Here is an 18,027-nt window from a genome sequence, read left to right on the forward strand (position 1 = left end):
CAGCTTAAAAATACGGGGTAGATCATTTAGGACAGAGATGAGGAGAAACTTGTTCACCCAGAGAGTGGTGGCTGTGTGGAATGCTCTGCCCCAGAGGGCAGTGGAGGCCCAGTCTCTGGATTCATTTAAGAAAGAGTTGGATAGAGCTCTCAAGGATTGTGGAATCAAGGGTTATGGAAATAAGGCAGGAACAGGATACTGATTAAGGATGATCAGCCACGATCATATTGAATGGTGGTGCAGGCTCAAAGGGCAGAATGGCCTACTCCTGCACCTATTGTCTATTGTCTATAAGTTGATATCCACACCCCATCAGTTTGTCCACCCATTTCAATCTCCCTATCTTCGCTGGAGATGAGGATGTGTTTAGGCAAAAGTGAGGACTGCTGATGCTGGAAACCAGAATCTAGATCAGAGTGGTGCTGGAAACGCACAGTAGGAAAGGGAGCATCTGAGGAGCAGGAAAATCGACGTTTCGGGCAAAAGCTCTTCATCAGGAATAGAGGCAGGAAGCTTCCAGGGTGGAGAGATAAATGGGGGGGGGGGGGCTGGAGAGAAGGTTGCAGAGAGTACAATAGGTGAATAGGGTGGGGATGGAGGTGATAGGTCAGAGAGGAGGGTGGAGCGGATAGGTGGGAAGGGAGATTGGCAGGTAGGACAGGTCACAAGGATGGTGCTGAGCTAGAAGGTTGGAACTGGGGTAAGGTGGGTGGAGGGGAAATGAGGAAACTGGTGAAATCCACATTGATGCCCTGGGGTTGAAGTGTTCCGAGGCGGAAGATGAGGCGTTCTATTATACTCTTTGCTACATTCCCCCATCCTCCCCTCTGACCTATCACCTCCATCCCTACCCCCATTCACCTATTGTACTCTTTGCTACCTTCTCCCTTGCCCCCACACCTTTCATTTATCTCTCCACCATGGAGGCTTCCTACCTGTATTCCTGATGAAGGGCTTTTACCCGAAACATCAATTTTCCTGCTCCTTGGATGCTGCCTGACCCGCTGTGCTTTTCCAGCACCACTCTGGTCTAAACATGAGGATGTGTTTGCAAAGTCCAACAGTAAAATTGACCCTCAAAAATTAAGTTGATTTTTAATTTATTTTGAGCTCTTTTTATTTCAGTAGAAAAGCTAGTTTACTAATTGGTAGTTCCACCCTTTTGATATCCCTGTCCACAGCATCCCAGTCACTTCACTGATATAGTTTCCATCAATGTTTCTCAGGTCACATGGGGACTCGAGTCCTGGAGCTCCTTTCTGCAATCTCTTATCTCTCTTCACACCTCCATTTTGCAAATCCTAGCTCCCCAATCACCTTTCTCACTGAACTCTAGGCCATGAATTCTCCGTTCTGTCCACATTAGTTTCCTTTACTGAGGCACCATCCCCTTTCCTGTTTAAAACTGCTGTCATCACACCCTCTTCTAAACCAAAGCGTTAACTTGTCACTTCCACCTTCAGCCTTCTGATCAGGCGGTTGTTTCAGAAACCTAGTGTGCTATTTTGTGGCGACGTAGGTCTCGTGAGCTGTTTATCGCTTCTCTTTTGAACAAAATGCCATGAGGCAGGATCAAAGAACCTAGCGATGAGGATCCTGCTCACCAAGAGCTGTTGGCCAATTATAGGCTGGCAGCTTCATTGACTGGCAGTGCCAATAGGGGATGGTGGCTACTGAAACACAGGGGAAGCCCTGTATCCTTAGTGGGTCCCAGGTTACTGGTGAATGTAGGGAAGAGGAGATGGGGTTACAGGGAGGGTGGCATTGAGGGCAGCAGACTTCCTTACTGTTTCTCTGCCTCTCCTTGCCAGGTCCCTCTGTCGGGTACCAAGTGTCTATGCACCAGTTGCAAGTAAGCCACAATGTTAATAGCAATGGTGGACTAAGGCCATTCCTTCTACAGACTTCCTACCATCCTGGTGGAGGCAGACGATGGCATGTTAAGATCATCCTGCTGCCTGAACAAGTCCCAGTCACCAAACTCATTATTAAATTCCACCTTCTATACCCTAATCAGTGCATTCTGGCTTTCATCCTTTACTTCCATCAGTCAAAGTGGATATCGTTCATTATTCTATCTCAGCTGCCTTAACATTTCTTCAGGGTTTGATTTAGTTGACCTTGCTATCATCCCCCAAAACAACTATTCCATCATTCAGCTCCATGTTAATGGCTTCTGAACTATTATAGCCAGTATAACTCCAACAATGGGCACACTCTGTCTGCCACATTTTCATCTCCGAAAGATCTATCCTCTAGTGTTGGTGGTTTACCTGGGAATGCAAAGATGAGAAGGAATAGAACATAGAACATTATAGCACAGTACAGGCCCTTTGGCCCTCGATGTTGCGCCGACCTGTCATACCAATCTGAAGCCCATCTAACCTACACTATTCCACGTGCATCCATTGACAACTTAAATGTACTTAAAGTTGGCGAATCTACTACCGTTGCAGGCAAAGCATTCCATACCCTTACTACTCTCTGAGTAAAGAACCTACCTCTGACATCTGTCCTATATCTATCACTCCTCAATTTAAAGCTATGTCCCCTTGTACTCGCCGTCACAATATTTGGAAAAAGGCACTCCCTGTCAACCCTATCTAACCCTCTGATTATCTTATATGTCTCTAAAGTTGGGGTTTTACTTTTTAAGAAAAGAAATGTAATTTTTATGAAAGAAGTGTTCATTGTTTGTTCTGATGATGCAACTCATAAATGATTACAACAATGAGTTGTAAAACCACCAGAAAGAAACATTTACATTTTAATTTGGAGGAAACGCATGCATTTTTTCTCTGCATTTCATGGGAAAACCCAAGGAAAACCATGGTGTTTTGTGATGTGTTCTTTAAATAAATAATGCTTTTGTGGAAATACTGTACAATGATTGGTCAGAAGCGTGAATAGAAATTTTAACTTGCATTGAACATCGAAGTTACAAAGTAAGCCCTGAGCACTAAAGGGAATGGTTATATTTTATAATCTGCTTGAATTGCATTAATGTTGTGCAGAGTTAGTCTCTCAGTAAGTATTCCAGGTGATTAGTGAGATGTTTGTCCATATCACTAATGTTAAAATGTCGTGCTCATTCTCCGTGTTATTGACGAGCTGCTCCTCCTTAAAAAAAGAAAAGAAAATAGTTTAAGCATGCCCCAAGATGCCATAAGCCATGTCTCTCAGCAGTAAGGGCAAAAATTACACGACACCGGCTTATAGTCCAATGGGTTTATTTGAAAATACAAGCTTTCGGAGCCTCACTCCTAGCACCTGCAGAAGGAGTAAGGTTCCAAAAGCTTGTGTTTTCAAATAAACCTGTCTGACGATAACCTGGTGTCGTGTGATTTTTGACATTGTCCAATCCAACACCAGCACCTCCGCATCATGGCTACCATCAGTACCAACAATAAGGGCATCTACTTCTCTGAAGTCTTTATAAAGTCAATAACGGGATCTGTAATCATCTCCAAATTGCACTTTGAATCAGTTCTTGTCTTATAAGCAAACAAGGTTCAATCTTTTCAACTTTTTGATGTGCTAATTGTGGTGATCATAACCTGGTCAGCCAGCTGGACCTCATAGAATAGGAGTTCCCTGATTGGACCAGATTAACAGATTGACAGATATAAATAGGGAGTGTCAGTGGTTCTTTTTATCCTGAGATTGGGTCCTGAGGAAGCTGGATCAGTGTCAAGCACTGTGCACGTGTAAATAAAGGGTGGCTTGGTGATGGGAACCAGCCTCTCTCGAGTTATTACACGAACATTTTGAGGGGGTTTGATCAGATCGGTGTCTGCTAAACAGTAGCTCTTATTGAAACACTCATCATTTCTGTTGGAGACTATGTTTAAAGCAGAATGTCAGAAGCTGGGGTACTAATAGGAAATCCTTGCAATAAATCTTCCTTTTAAATTGAAAATTGCTGTCCATCTTTTTTGAAAAGGAAGTAATTTGACGTTTAAAAATTCTCCTTGATTTGAAATGATGAAACATAATTTTGTAACTGGAACAGAATTAGTGGAACTCCTTACCTTTAAAGGGTGTGGAAGCTCAATCGTTGAGCATGTTCAACAGAGATATCAATAGATCTCTGGAGATGAGTGACATCTAGGGACATGGAGATAGTGTGGGAAAGTGACATTGAGGTAAGTGATCGGCTGTTACCTAATAGAATGGAGAAGCAGACCTTGCGGCTTGGCCATGATCTGTTCCTACACTGGCTAGTACACATTTTGTAATAGAAAATTTTGTTATTTCACAATTTTGCATTTGCTTGGCAGTTGCACACCTTTTGTTTTGATCAGGACCATACCTCAGGTTCAATTTATTAGGCTTCAAACCCAAATAGAAAATTATACATGAACAACATAAATTCTACAGCTTCATCCGAGTAAGTTTAGTGATCAGCTGCTCGCTTTTTAGGAGCGAGTGAAGTACACCAGAAAAATCTGAAGAGGACATCAAATTAACCAAGAAAGGTATCAGATTTATGCCCCAGGTTTGGTCCTAGCAGGTTACACACAAACAATCTGCCTATTTAGTGAACCCTGTGCTCAGTTAGTTCAGTTGGCTGGATGGCTGGTTCACGATGCAGAGTGGAACCAACAAGAGTGGATTCATATCCACATTGGCTGAGGTCACCATGAAGGAGTCTCCTTCTCAAGTTCTCTCCTCACCTCAGGTTAACCCGCCACCAGTCACGTCTCTCTACTGAGAGAGCAGGCCTGTGAACCGGGAGGATTATGGCAACCTTACCGTAACTTTCTTGCAATTGGGCCTGCGCATTGAGGTCAGTGTGACCGGAATAAAAATGGCGGGTGCAAGGTGCTGTACTAATGAAGCTATTCAGAGGTTAGTTTAGGGGAGCATTGCGCAAAAAGCCAAACATGAAGTACTTTTATCCCTGTTGGTATCTAATTGGACAACATATTGGATCCAGCAAAAGGAATTGTCATCCCACACTTGACAATTCTTGTGTTCAAAATCTATTTGCAACAATCATCATTCAAATATAATCAGAAGGTGTTTGTCCAAATGGCCTGATTTCAGGTGCAGGTACTACTTTAGAAGCGCCCGTCTTGCATCCATTATCGATTAGACTTCTCCATGCAGCACAGTTTCATAAATCAAAACTTACAAAGACGTGACAGCCTGAAGATTTGGTAGTAAACAGTGCTCAGTGAAATGGCCCAAAGGAGGATAACAATTGACTAAAATCTTGATCTAGCAATTTTCTTCGAATTATTTTTAAATGTCCAAGCTACATAGAAGAAATGAATTGCATTCACTGTGAAGACACTTAGTGTTGCATGCTTCTTTTAGACAATCGTATCAATCACACAAGGATTGATGAAACAATAATGTGACTTCCTTGCCTCTATATACCCCTACCTTCAAATCTGCACAGAAACTGAAGGGTAAAAATTCAACATCGATTACTATTACTTCAGACTGCCTGATGAGTCATGGGACTAATGCATCATAACTTGTTCAGCTAAGTACTGATTGACAGGTACTTTTAGCAAGTCTCCTTTTAACGGTGTGTCTCATCACAATCCCACTTTATGGAAAGGCAGTAATGAATTGGCAGTGTCACTGGGCCAGTTGTCTAGAATCTAATGTTAATGTTGGAAGGACATGGATTTGAATCCTGTCATCGCGAATAGTGAAATTTTGAACAAAGTAGGATTCTGGCCTCATGGTGACATGAACCATTGTGCGCTCGTATTCTTTTGCATCTGGTTCACCTCACGTCCTTTTAGGGAAGGAAATCTGCCATCCTTGGCTGGTCTGACTAATTATTCCACAGAGATGTGTTTGACTCTAAGCTGCTGTCCGAAAGGCATTGCATAAGGCACTACAAAACCTCATCAAAGAAATGAAACTGAATGGACCATGTGGTATCACCCTAGACACCAGAAATGACTGAGGGAAAAACAGCACTGTTGGTCTTACAAAGTCTTCCTCAACAATATTTGGTACCTTGTGTGAAAACTAGGAGAGGAACACACTGACATAGTCATTCTCTCAGAGTCATACCCTCAGACATCACCATCAGGATTGCTGGCTGTGTTCAGTCACAATGGCAGGACAGACCTACCAGAGGACAGACACAGTCAGGAAAGAGTTACCCTGTGTGTCCATAACTGTCGACTTTGAGCCACATGAAATCTCATGCATCAGGTCATTGCAAGGAAATCTTTTTCTGATCACCCTTCATCCCTTTGGCTAACGGTGGTTCTCCATGTTTAACAACACTTGGAGGAAGCACGGAGGGTGGCAGAAGAACAATGTACTGTGTTGTGGGGTATTTCAATGTCTACCACCAAGAGTGGCTTGGTAATACCACTGCTCACTGAGCTGATCGAATCATGAAGGACATTGCTGCTCAACTGGGTCTGCGGCAGATAGTGAAGAAACAAATCCATTTGACCTTATTCTTATCACAAGATCATAGAAACTCTACAGTATGGAAACAGGCCATTCAGCCCATCAAGTCCAACTGACCCTCCCACCAAGCTGGCATATCCCTGTATGCTGGGCAATTTGCCATGGCCCAGCACATCTTTGGACTGTGGGAGGAAACCGGAGCAAACCCACGCAGACAGAGGGAGAATGTGCAAGCTCCACAAAGACAGTTGCCTGAGGGTGGAATCGAACCTCAGCCCATTGGCCCATCTGGTCCAGATCCTGTTGTAATCTGAGATAACCTTCTTCGCTGTCCACCACATCTCCAATTTTGGTGTCATCTGCAAACTTACTAACTGTACCTCTTATGCTCACAAAATAATCGTTTATGTAAATGACAAAAAGTAGTTGTAAATGATGGTGGATGATTAACTCACTGGAGGATGGGATTCCATCAATATTCCCCATATTCAATGATGGGGGATCCCAGCAAACAATGAGGCAGAAGCATTCTCATCCATCTTCAGCCCAAAGTGCTGGGAGGATAGTTCATCTCTACCTGCAGAGTTTGCCAAACCCTTGGGTTAAGCCAATCCGATTCAGTCCTTGTGTTATCAAGAAAAGGTTGGAAAAAATCTGGATGCTGCGAAAGCTTTGGACCGGAACAACATTCCAGCAATAGTATTCAGGACTTGTGTTTCAGGATGTGCCGTGCCCCTAGATTAGTTGTTCCTGTACACCTACGAACCTGGCATCGAGTCAACAATATGGAAAGCTGGCCAGGTAACCTCTGTGCACAAAATGTAGGATAGATCCAATCCAGCCAATTACAGCCCATCAATCTCACCTTGATCATCCATATCGTGGTGGACAGTGTCATTGACAGTGCGGTCATTCAGCCCATACAAAGGAATAACACCCTAACTCGTGTTCAGTCTGGGTGCTGCCAAGGCCATGCAGCTCCTAATCTCTGGTTCAAACATTGTCACAATCGCTGAATTACAGATGAGGGTGAGATACATCAAGGTTATATTTGATGGAGTGTGGCATCTGGGAGCCCGAGCAAGTCAGGCATCAATAGGAATTGCAGGAGGGGTGTGGTTTGGACTCTGATGGTTGGAGTCATACTTGGCACACAGGAAGGTGGTTGTGGTTGTTGGAAGTCACTCATCTCAGCCCTAGCACATCTCTGCAGGAGTTCCTCAGGGTGGTGTCCTAGGCTCAACCATCTTCAGCTGCTTCATCGATGACCATCCCCTCCATCACAAAGTCAGAAATGGGGATGTTTGCTAATGACTTTGCAAAATGTTCAGCATCATTCACACTCAAATAATGAAGCAGCCTGTATTCATGCAAACACAGCAAGACCTGGGTAACATCCAGGATTGATGAGTGACAAAAAAAAATTTACCATACAAGTTCCAGGCAGTGACTATTTCTAGCAAGTGAGAATGAATTTAATTGACATAAAGGCAAGGTGTTGTATTTTGGTAAGACGAACAAGGGCAGGGTGTGTACAGTTAATGATAGGGTCCCTGTTGTCAAACAGAGTCCTAGGGGTTAAGGTCCATAGTTCAGTGAAAATTGAGTCACAGGTAGAAAGGGTAGTTAAGGAGATGTCGAGTACACTTTGCTTCATTGTTCAGATCATTGAGTATAGGAGTTGGGATGTCATGTTGTGGTTGTACAGGATGTTGGTGAGGCCATTTTTGGACTACTGTGTGCTGTTCTGGTCATCCTGCTATGAGAAGGATATTATTAAATCGGTCAGGGCTCAGAAAAGATTCACCAGGATGTTGCCAGGAATGAAGGTTTGAGTTAAAGGGAGGCTGGGACTTCCTTCACTGGAGCATAGGAGGTTGAGGGGTGACCTGAAAGGTTTATAAAATCATGAGGGGCATAGATAAGGTGAATGGTGAAGCATGCTTTTTCCTAGCATGGGTGAGTTCAAAACTAGAGGGCGTATTATTAAGGTGAGAGGAGAAAGGTTTAAAGGAGACCTGAGGAATAACTTTTTCACGCAGAGGGTGGTTTGTATGTGGAATGAACTGAGGAGAAAGTGAGGACTGCAGATGCTGGAGATCAGAGCTGAAAATGTGTTGCTGGAACAGCGCAGCAGGTCAGGCAGCATCCAGGGAGCAGGAGAATCGACGTTTTGGGCGTAAGCCCTCCCGAAGAAGGCTGCTCATAGAGAGGGCGTGAGGTCAAAATTGGATATAAATTGATGATTTTAAATTTACAGTTCCGTGAAATAGCTAGTGAGGGTAGGAAGATGGAAATGTCAGACTTGAGTAAGATTGGACATCAAAAGTAGAGCATTGGATGAGCTGAAATTTCCAAAGAGTACAGCATGGGAAGGTGACCAGAGGAATTGTGTCAGGCGGTGATAAATGTGTGGCTGGGGATTTGTGTTAAATTGGCTCAGATAGAGGTAGGGACAGAGGCAGAGGCAGAGGCAGAAGCAGGCACTGTTGCACAGATGAAAGTCAATGATCTTTATGAAGGGGAGATTGAAGTCAGGCGCTCAGTTTGGATGAAATGGAATGGCCAGCTCACTAATTGTGACTAGGAAGGTGAAAAAAGGAGTTGGCCAGGCTACCAAATTTGTATTTGGAGCCAAAGACAATGGTTTCAGTCTTCCCAAAATATGGCTGGAAGAAATAGCATCTGCACAATTGAGTTGGGAAGTAAAACCACTCTTAAGATAACTTGCAGAAACTCAAATAGGTACGGTTGGAACTAAATAGGACAGCTCCATCAGAACTGCACATCACAGGAGGGACGTGGAAGGTGTAGGCAGCAATGCCAACAACCACATTAAACTGGGACGGTGGGATTAAATGTTTAACGTAGGACTGATTTAATTTTTATTCTATTGATTTTAATGGGATAAATGTAGACCAGCCTCTATGTTTTTGCTGTCCATGTAGCACCCTCGATCCTGGAGGAACACTGTCTCGTTTTTTCACTGTATCAGTTGTATATGGTAGAAATGACGAATAAAAAGCTACTCTCTCTAAAGTAGACCAGTAAACTTCTCTTCCAGTTAGCCACTCAAGTGTGAAGGTCAATATGACTCAGACTCCTCACCTTGTATTTTCAACTCTTTCGGGAGAAACTATTTTTGGCTTAAATGCAGAATTTGTGTTGCAGAATGCCAGAAAATGCACAAAATAATGTGCAAGAATCAACCAAGTTACTGGAGCTGATGGTTTCTGGTCTTAGTTTGCAGTTTTCTACACCATATCCAACCTCTCCAAACAAGATTTAATCTTGACCGCTAGTATCCTTATTAAATAATGTCTAAATTCACTGCTACTGTTGAAAGCAGCCTATGTACTGGTTTGAATTGGATTTCTAGAAATAAATATGATTGAAATGGTAAAACTGAGTTGTTTGTACATTGAGTCTCCATTTAAAATGGCTTTGAAGCTGTGAGGAGCCCTGCCCCTCCAATCGTCACCAGGACAGAACCCCACTGGTCCTCCATACACATCATATCATCCGTCGTCATTTCTGACACCTCCAAACGGACCCCACCACCAGGGATATATTTCCCTCCCCTCCCCTATCAGCGTTCCGAAAAGACCACTCCCTCCGTGACTCCCTTGTCAGGTCCATACCCCCAACCTCCACTCCCGGCACCTTCCCATGCAACCACATAAAATGCAAAACTTGCGCCCACACCTCCCCCCTTACTTCCCTCCAAGGCCCCAAGGGACACTTCCATATCCGCCCCCACCCCCACTCCGGCCTATCATCCTCACCTTAACCTCCTTCCACCTATCGCATTTCCAACGCCCCTCCCCCAAGTCCCTCCTTCCTACCTTTTATCTTAGCCTGCTTGGCACACTCTCCTCATTCTTGAAGAAGGGCTCATTCCCGAAACGTCGATTCTCCTACTCCTTGGATGCTGCCTGACCTGCTGCGCTTTTCCAGCAACACATTTTCAGCTCTGATCTCCAGCATCTGCAGTCCTCACTTTCTCTCAGAGGTGGGGAATACTACCACTGCACCACAAGGATACTAGGATAAAATTGTGCTTTATTAGGAGAATAGTTTTAAAAAGATTCAGTGGTTTAACAGCTATTTGGTGATGCTTTGTTAGTAGATAGGAGCTCTGCGGTGGTGGTCACTGTTGAAGAATTAATGATTTTATGACAACATTTTTGTAGATATTTGCTAAACAGTGTGTTCACGGATGTTATTACACACCTGTGGAGCAGGTGGGTCTTGAGCCCAAGCCTCTTGGTTCAGAGGTTAGGACACTACTGACGTGCTCCAAGAGCCCTGTATTTCTCTTGTCTTTCATATCCAGAAGTGCTCTTATACTCAACTGAACATAGTCCATCACTAAATCACCCAGGGTATTGCTTCATCTATTAATGACCACCAGAGCCTTGCATTTCTTAGTTTGTTGAGTAATATTCCACAGCTGATTGCCATATAAAATAAGCTAGTCTGAAAGTTGTTGATTTAAATTCAAGTTCTAACCATGGAAGAAGGAGCTAAGGAACCATTGAATTATTTCCACAATTTCTTACCAGGGTCATTTCTCGCATCTTTCTATTTGCAACTAATTTTCACAAGGTCCCATTTGCAATCTGCAAAGGTTTCACTTTGGTGATTGAGCATCTTGAGATAGATGGATATATCTGACATTGTCTGACATTGCTACGAATCTAAATCGTAAATTTGAATTTCCCAGAAGGTTGTATTGGTTGAAAAACGTACAATCACACCAGATAATGAGTGTGTTTAGTTGATTCTGGAATGTTGTTCAGATTGCATATCGCAGCAGAATTGTCAAGGTAACTCAGATTGTCTACTAACTTTATATCAACCTAAGGCATATGTGTTTAGGGCAGAGCTCAATTAGTGTTGTTTTTGTTTGTAGAAACCTACTGTCTAAAGGTGACGTGAGGAATCTTGCTGTATTATCACAGGCATTCCTAAAAAGATTACTCTAGCAGTTAACCCTTAGTAGGTCAATCAAGTTTCATATATTTCAATGGTATCATCTAACTATTAGCATTTTTTGAGTGCTTCTGCCTACAATTTTAATGGAAGGTAATTATTACGAGCCGCTGTTGCTTATGTGGTGAATTGATGTATGGATCATAAACTTTCACCATGTTAACCCTGAACTGCAGGTTCTATTGTTTTAATTTAATGAGACACCCATTTGCTTTGGCATTATTAGGAAAATAGTGGTAAATTATGTATGGTGCTGGATTAACAACCCAGCGTTTAAGAATTGAAATACAAACATGTCTAGTCTGAGAAAAAAATAGCCTTGAAAGCTCTGCAGTAGTCAGCACACAACCCAATGATAGTCAATTCCGCTGTCCCTGGGGGTTACCTTGTAAAACATCACGAGGTGAATGTGCTTTAATGTTTACAATGGGAATGAGTTGGGTAGGATTCAAACATTTGACACAGCATATGGTGGAAGACAATAATAACAACGCTTTTAATACAATAAAGAGGTCCTATTGGAAAATGGTTTAATAAATAAAAAAATACATAAAAATTGCCTCATTTACCCTTATAAAACTTATCAGCAAAACACAGTGAACGCCCAGACTATTAACTCAAAGACCCAGGTAATGTTTTGAGTCTCACCAGTGCAGATAGTAGAATTTGAATTCAATTTTAAAAACTGGAATTAAGATCTAATAATGGCCTTCAAACCATTGTAGATTGTTGGGGAAAATCCCATCTGGTTCACTATAATGTCCTTTAGGGAAGGAAATCTGCCATTATTTCGTGGTCTGGCCTACATGTGACTCCAGACCCACAGCAAAAATGTGGTTGACTCTAACTGCCCTCTGGGTAATTAGGGTTAGTCTATCAATGATGCTCACATTCTGTGAGTGAATGCAAAAAATGATGCCAGTAATCAACATGACAAATGACAATACTTGCAGTCCATAATATCTGGTCTAAGAAATTGCAGGTTCAGTGCCTCATGGGCATAACCCTTATTTTAGCTATTTAAGTTCAATCAGGTGCCTTTTTGTTTCTTTAACATTTTCTCCAAGTGGTCATTAGTGTTTTTATTTCTGGTGACTGGAGACAGCAAACACTGGATCCAGAATGTCAAAACGGTAAACGTGATGTTTTTTGTGGGTACAAGTAAATTCCGGAATGGTGGAGATGTATTGCTTTCGAAAAACGAAGGAGCTAGCCGCTTCCATCCAGTCTAGCCTACAGTGGCACAAATCCTAGTTTGTTGTTGATTTTCAAAGACTGTCTGAAGGAGCCTGCCTATTAGACAGTTCTGTTGTAAGTAATTGCAATGAAGGCCAAAAAGATAAGGAAGTGGCTGGGGAAATCTGTGTAGCTGCCTCACTTTGGGCACATCACCACTGAAAGACTCTAGCTGACAGTATTACTTTCTCAGGGTGATGGAGGATTAGTAATAGTTAACGAAGATTGCTCATGCCTTGAGATGTTTGATGTGTCCATGTGACAAATTGGATTCAGTAAATGAAGCCATAACTTCAGTGGAATTTGTCTCTAAACTAGGTAAAATGGTCTTTACTCCAGGAAATATTCATGGGGTGCTGCTTGAACAAATAGGCTCTTCAATTCTAATAGATTGAAACAAGTTCTCAAACTGACAACTACTTCTATGTTTCAGTTTTTTTTTCCTGTGGTCTTTGTGTAAGACTTTATATAAGGGCTGTCTGTTATGTTATCTCTGTGGCATTTTCCATCTCTTTGTTAAAATTTATTTGAAAGGCTTTCCCTTTACTTTCATGGTATGCGACGTTTTCTTGTTCTGACATTAGTAACTTTTTGATTGCTTTGCTGATTTGTCTTTTATGTCCTTTCATTTATTTCCTGTTTTGTTCACTCCCCCCCCCCCGCCCCCCCCCCCCCCCCCCGGTCTTGCTGTTTAAAAGGTGGGTAATCATCAGGAAGCCACTCCTGGCCAGAAGGATCACAAGTTGCTCACGGTAGGAGCAATTGTAATTAGTTCCCCTGGTAATGTTGTGTGATATCTAGTCCAGTAATGTGGTCTTAGCTGTCCACCCTAAGTCACTTGGTGTAATTGTTCAAATTATGTGAATATTCCTCTCTGTTGCAAAAGTCTGAATGTAGATACACTTGTGTGAAGTTTGTTGACTTATGGTAATTACTAAGAATGATAGTCTGTTAGCTAACAGTGCAATTTCCAGTTGCATGGAATAAGCAGGGGTTGGAGACTGACACAGCATGAGTAAATGCCTTAATCAGCTCGAGAGCCCAGTTCCCAAGTTGAACAGGGACTACTCTGCAGGTTTATAAATGCCACTGACCACCTTTTTCTATCAAGTTTTCTATCATTAAATAGTATTTTTTTATTGAATGTTAAGGAAAGGCTTATTAAAATTCATCGCTGTGACTATACAACTGAAACTAATTAATGCAAAAATTGGGTGTTTAATGTATGATGGCACCATCAAATTATAAAGCAAAGAAAGTGACCATTTGGCCCACCATACCTCTTTTTGTTGGAGCTATCCAATTACTCCCACACTCCTGTTTCCTATAAGTGTTTAGACAGGCTCTTGTGGTACAATGGTAATGTCCCTACTGCTGTAACAGGAGGCCTAGGTTCAAGTCCCATTGTGCCAAAGCTGTTTAATGAGGTCTCTGAACAGGCTGATTAGGTATCTATCTCCCTTCATGTATTTGTCCAGTTCTCTTAAGTATTACTATTATGGCTATTCCCACCGGTCTTAAAGGTACAGGATTCTAGTTTGTAACAAATCACAAATCTTCAAGAGACCATTTCTTCTGTCACTGAAATGAATTATCTATTTGATCAAAGTCATTTGTTACTTTGAACATCATAATTGCCTCTTCTCCTCCCTTGCTGTAATAAAAATGATGTCAGCTACTCCAGCCTTTACCCAGGACTGAAGTCCTTCATCCTTGGTATAGTTCTAGTAAATCCCTTCTGCATACTCTGAAAAGCCTTTGCAAAGTTTAACACTGAATTGAGCACAAGCTAAGGCCTACTGGGTGCATTTCTAGAAGTGTAACATAATTCCCTTTATATTGTACACAATGCTTTTATTTATAAAGATTTGTGATTTCTTTTATAATCAGTCTTCTAAATTTGTCCTGCCACTTTCAAACATTTGCGTGTTTACCTTTTCTAAAGGTAAACTTACATTGCCTTGTCCAATTCTTCACACCAAAATGTATTACTTCACACTTCTCTGCTTCATATTTAAATAGCCAAATGTTTACCCATTTCAGCAGTCCACTTTAAGAAAAACTATGTCCTACAGGCTAAAATCCAGGACGGAGTAAAATATAAATACAGAGTATGGTATTCCTAACAGTGACCCTGAGTCACTTCTTTTTATATTAAAATTTTAGCTCCTTTAATATTCAATTTATTCAGCCACCTTCCTTCCAAATATATTGGTTTTGTAACATGGTGGTCAAACTATAGTTAGGAAAAGAATTGGGTGGCAGGTGAATTAGAAGCGAATGTCTATCACACACCCACCCACATACACAATCATTGAAGCATGCAAGCATGATAAATTAATTGAGTTTTGTCGCCACATTGAGTTCAGGATTCTCTTCAAAATAGTTCCCTTGATTGCACCTTAGCAAGCATTTTGTCCTTTATCAAAAATCAAAATAGAGTAAGGAAAACAATGTCAAGTAAAGGTCTTGTGATAACAACTTTCTGCAAAAAATAAAACCCTGCTTGCAAACTTTGGCCCTTCTTCTAACTTTACTATTTTCCCAATAGCTGATTGGTTTTAGGACCCTGTTAAGAATTAAAAACTGTTGCCGAGTTGCAGATATTAAGTGAAGTTGTGCTTTGCTTTGTTTTTCAAAATGTTTTTACCAGAGTAGTAAACAATTTTATGTCAGTGTTATAGAAAGGTTAGTCATGAAGAAAATGAAAGCTGTTACAAACATAGGAGCAGGAGTAGACCATTCAGCTCTTGAGCGTGCTCTACCATTCAATATAATCATGGATCATATGTTCATAGAGTGCTGCTGCTTGATCTATCAGTCTGTAAATGAATATTAAGCCAAAGTAAGCAGATTGTCTTATACAATAGTTGATTGAAGTGCTCAGCTATCTCCTTTGATCAGTTGAATTCCAACACAGATTATATTTGTTTAGAGTCTGCTTGCTGCACAAACAATACATACAAACTGTCATGATTTGGAGATGCCAGTGTTGGACTGGGGTGTACAAAGTTAAAAATCACACAACACCAGGTTATAGTCCAACAGGTTTAATTGGAAGCACACTAGCTTTCGGAGCGACGCTCCTTCATCAGGTGATAATGGAGGGCTCCACAATCACCTGATGAAGGAGAGTCGCTCCGAAAGCTAGTGTGCTTCCAATTAAACCTGTTGGACTATAACCTGGTGTTGTGTGATTTTTAACTTCATACAAACTGTGTAATTGCTTAACTGCAGTAAGAGTCATCTCTGTGCCTGGAAATTATTTTTGAAGGTGCACGGTGGTGTTTTTGTTAGACTTTTGAAATTTGATATAAACCTGTATACAGGGAGTTGAGATTAACTTTTATTAAGTATATTTCTTTTATGGATTTTGTAACTTGATCGATGTGCTACAGTGATACTTCTCAAGATACAGGAGAATATCAGTAGAAGTGGTGCTGATTTATCTTTGCTATTTTACAGCCCAAGCCACGTCTTCAGCGAGGTGGGAGCTCAGCTTCCCTGCACAACACTCTCATGAGGAACAGCATCTTTCAGCTAATGATCAACACTCTGGATCCACTTGCTGAAGGTAACTCCCTACACTTGGATGTGAAACTTTACACTTGCAATTGTATGTATCCGATAAGGAACCTCTACAAATGGGTTTGGTTTGATTTACTATACTGCATGGTTTAAGCATTCAATCTTCAGTCTATCACAACATAACATGAAGCTATCTTTCCTTTTACTGAAACAAAGCAAACTCTTGCATGCACTGCATACTAAATACTGCTAAGCCTTTCCTTCCCCCAAAATTGCCATTGGGAGGAAATTGCTGGGGATTTCCTGAGCATTGCAGTGGATTCTTGAGAGTCCGCTGAGAGTGAAGTATGACTTGCACAGTAGAACACAATGGACATAGCAAAGCGGCAGGACATTTTTGGAATCTTCCTGCTATTGACATAAATGGGGTAAAGTGGAAAATGGGCTATTTATAATGCAAGTAGCAGAAATAAACATTAATTTCTTCTGCATAGGAATTGGTTTTCTTGTGACTGAAATTGTCCAAGAAAAAAATCAAGTTTGAAAATTTCTCCCAGACACATTGACCCCAATGAAAAAGACATGGCTCAGTGGTTAGCACTGCTGCCTTTCAATTCCATGGACCCGGGTGGTTGATTCTACCCTCTGTCAACTGTCTGTGTGGAGTTCGTGCATTCTCCCCATGTCTCTGTGGGTTTCCTCTCACAGTCCAAAGATGTACAGGTTAGGTGGATTGGCCATGCTAAATAGCTTATGGTGTCCAGGGATGTGCAGGCTGGGTGGGTTAGCCATGAGAAATGCAGTGTTACAGGGATAGAGTGGAGGTGTGGGGGTGATAAGGGGGGAAGCGGGTGGGGTCTGGGTGGGATGTTCTTTGGAGTGTTGGTGTGGACTGGATGGGTTAAATGGCCTGCTTCCACACTGCAGGGATTCTATGATTTTGTGAATACTCCAGGGAGTCACTTGTGGTATTTATTTTGCACTGGTTAGTTCAAATGTACTGGAAGACTGATGTTACATTGATTCAGATCCTCATTATAAATCTTTATTTACAAAGCCTACACTTCTAACACCAGCTCATTAGCTATAGGTTTGATTTATCTATGTAATTGTGCTATTTTCTTCATATTTTCATTTTGAATGATTAAATACCAGAACTGAGCAATAGATTCAGAGTTGATCAGCAACATAATGGCTTCTTTTCCAGGTGCTGTCTCTTTCTTTATGCCTTGTACAGATATCTGTAATTGAGATTTGCAAAAAGCACTGGGATGTGTCTTTCCACAAGTGTTACATGAAACATTTCTTTGGAAGAGCTGTGGTGGTAATTGTGCTTTTTATAATCCAGTGAAAAAAAATGGTGGTGAAGGGCAAAATAATTTGTTTTGTTCATTTGCTCTCCCTGGTCACTTATACCCTGTCTAACATATAGTAACCTCAGCTGTCATTGTACCAGTCCTCATCGATCCAAGAGCAAAAAAAAATACAGAGCTGCATGGAAATCAGAAATTGCAGGAAAATCTCAGCAGATCTGTCAGTGTCTGTGGAGAGAAAGCAGAGTTCATGTTTCAGATCTAGTCTATATGTGACTGATCCAAATCTATCCATGTCCTGCCATGACTATTAATGCTAACACTAATATTAATCACACGCAGTATTGAAGCTGTGTCTAAAATGCCATGAGTTTTTCAGAACCAAGGAAAATACATATACTGAGTCATTGCAACATTTATACTGTCCATACCAGGTATCTTCTTCCATTTCAGAAATAAGACTGCCCAACTATTGACAAATTGTGAATAATGTTGTGCCATTAGCTGAAGCCCATCTGGAAATGAATTTGAATGGATAAATTAATTTCACTTAGGTTCACAAGCA

General features: G+C 41.5%; 1 protein-coding gene across 3 annotated transcripts in view; it reads left to right on the plus strand.

Annotated features, from left to right (window-relative positions):
* The window catches only part of slc24a2 (solute carrier family 24 member 2), a 297,478-nt gene that overhangs the window by 193,972 nt on the left and 85,479 nt on the right, over positions 1-18,027 (plus strand). For all 3 annotated transcript variants that reach the window (XM_043719054.1, XM_043719046.1, XM_043719059.1), the window contains one exon: positions 16,087-16,195. In XM_043719054.1, coding sequence (XP_043574989.1) covers positions 16,087-16,195 — 109 coding nt within the window. The remainder of the gene's footprint in view (positions 1-16,086; positions 16,196-18,027) is intronic.

This window comes from Chiloscyllium plagiosum, chromosome 2 (genome assembly GCF_004010195.1).
Source record: "Chiloscyllium plagiosum isolate BGI_BamShark_2017 chromosome 2, ASM401019v2, whole genome shotgun sequence".
In the NCBI taxonomy this organism is placed as follows: Eukaryota; Metazoa; Chordata; class Chondrichthyes; order Orectolobiformes; family Hemiscylliidae; genus Chiloscyllium; species Chiloscyllium plagiosum.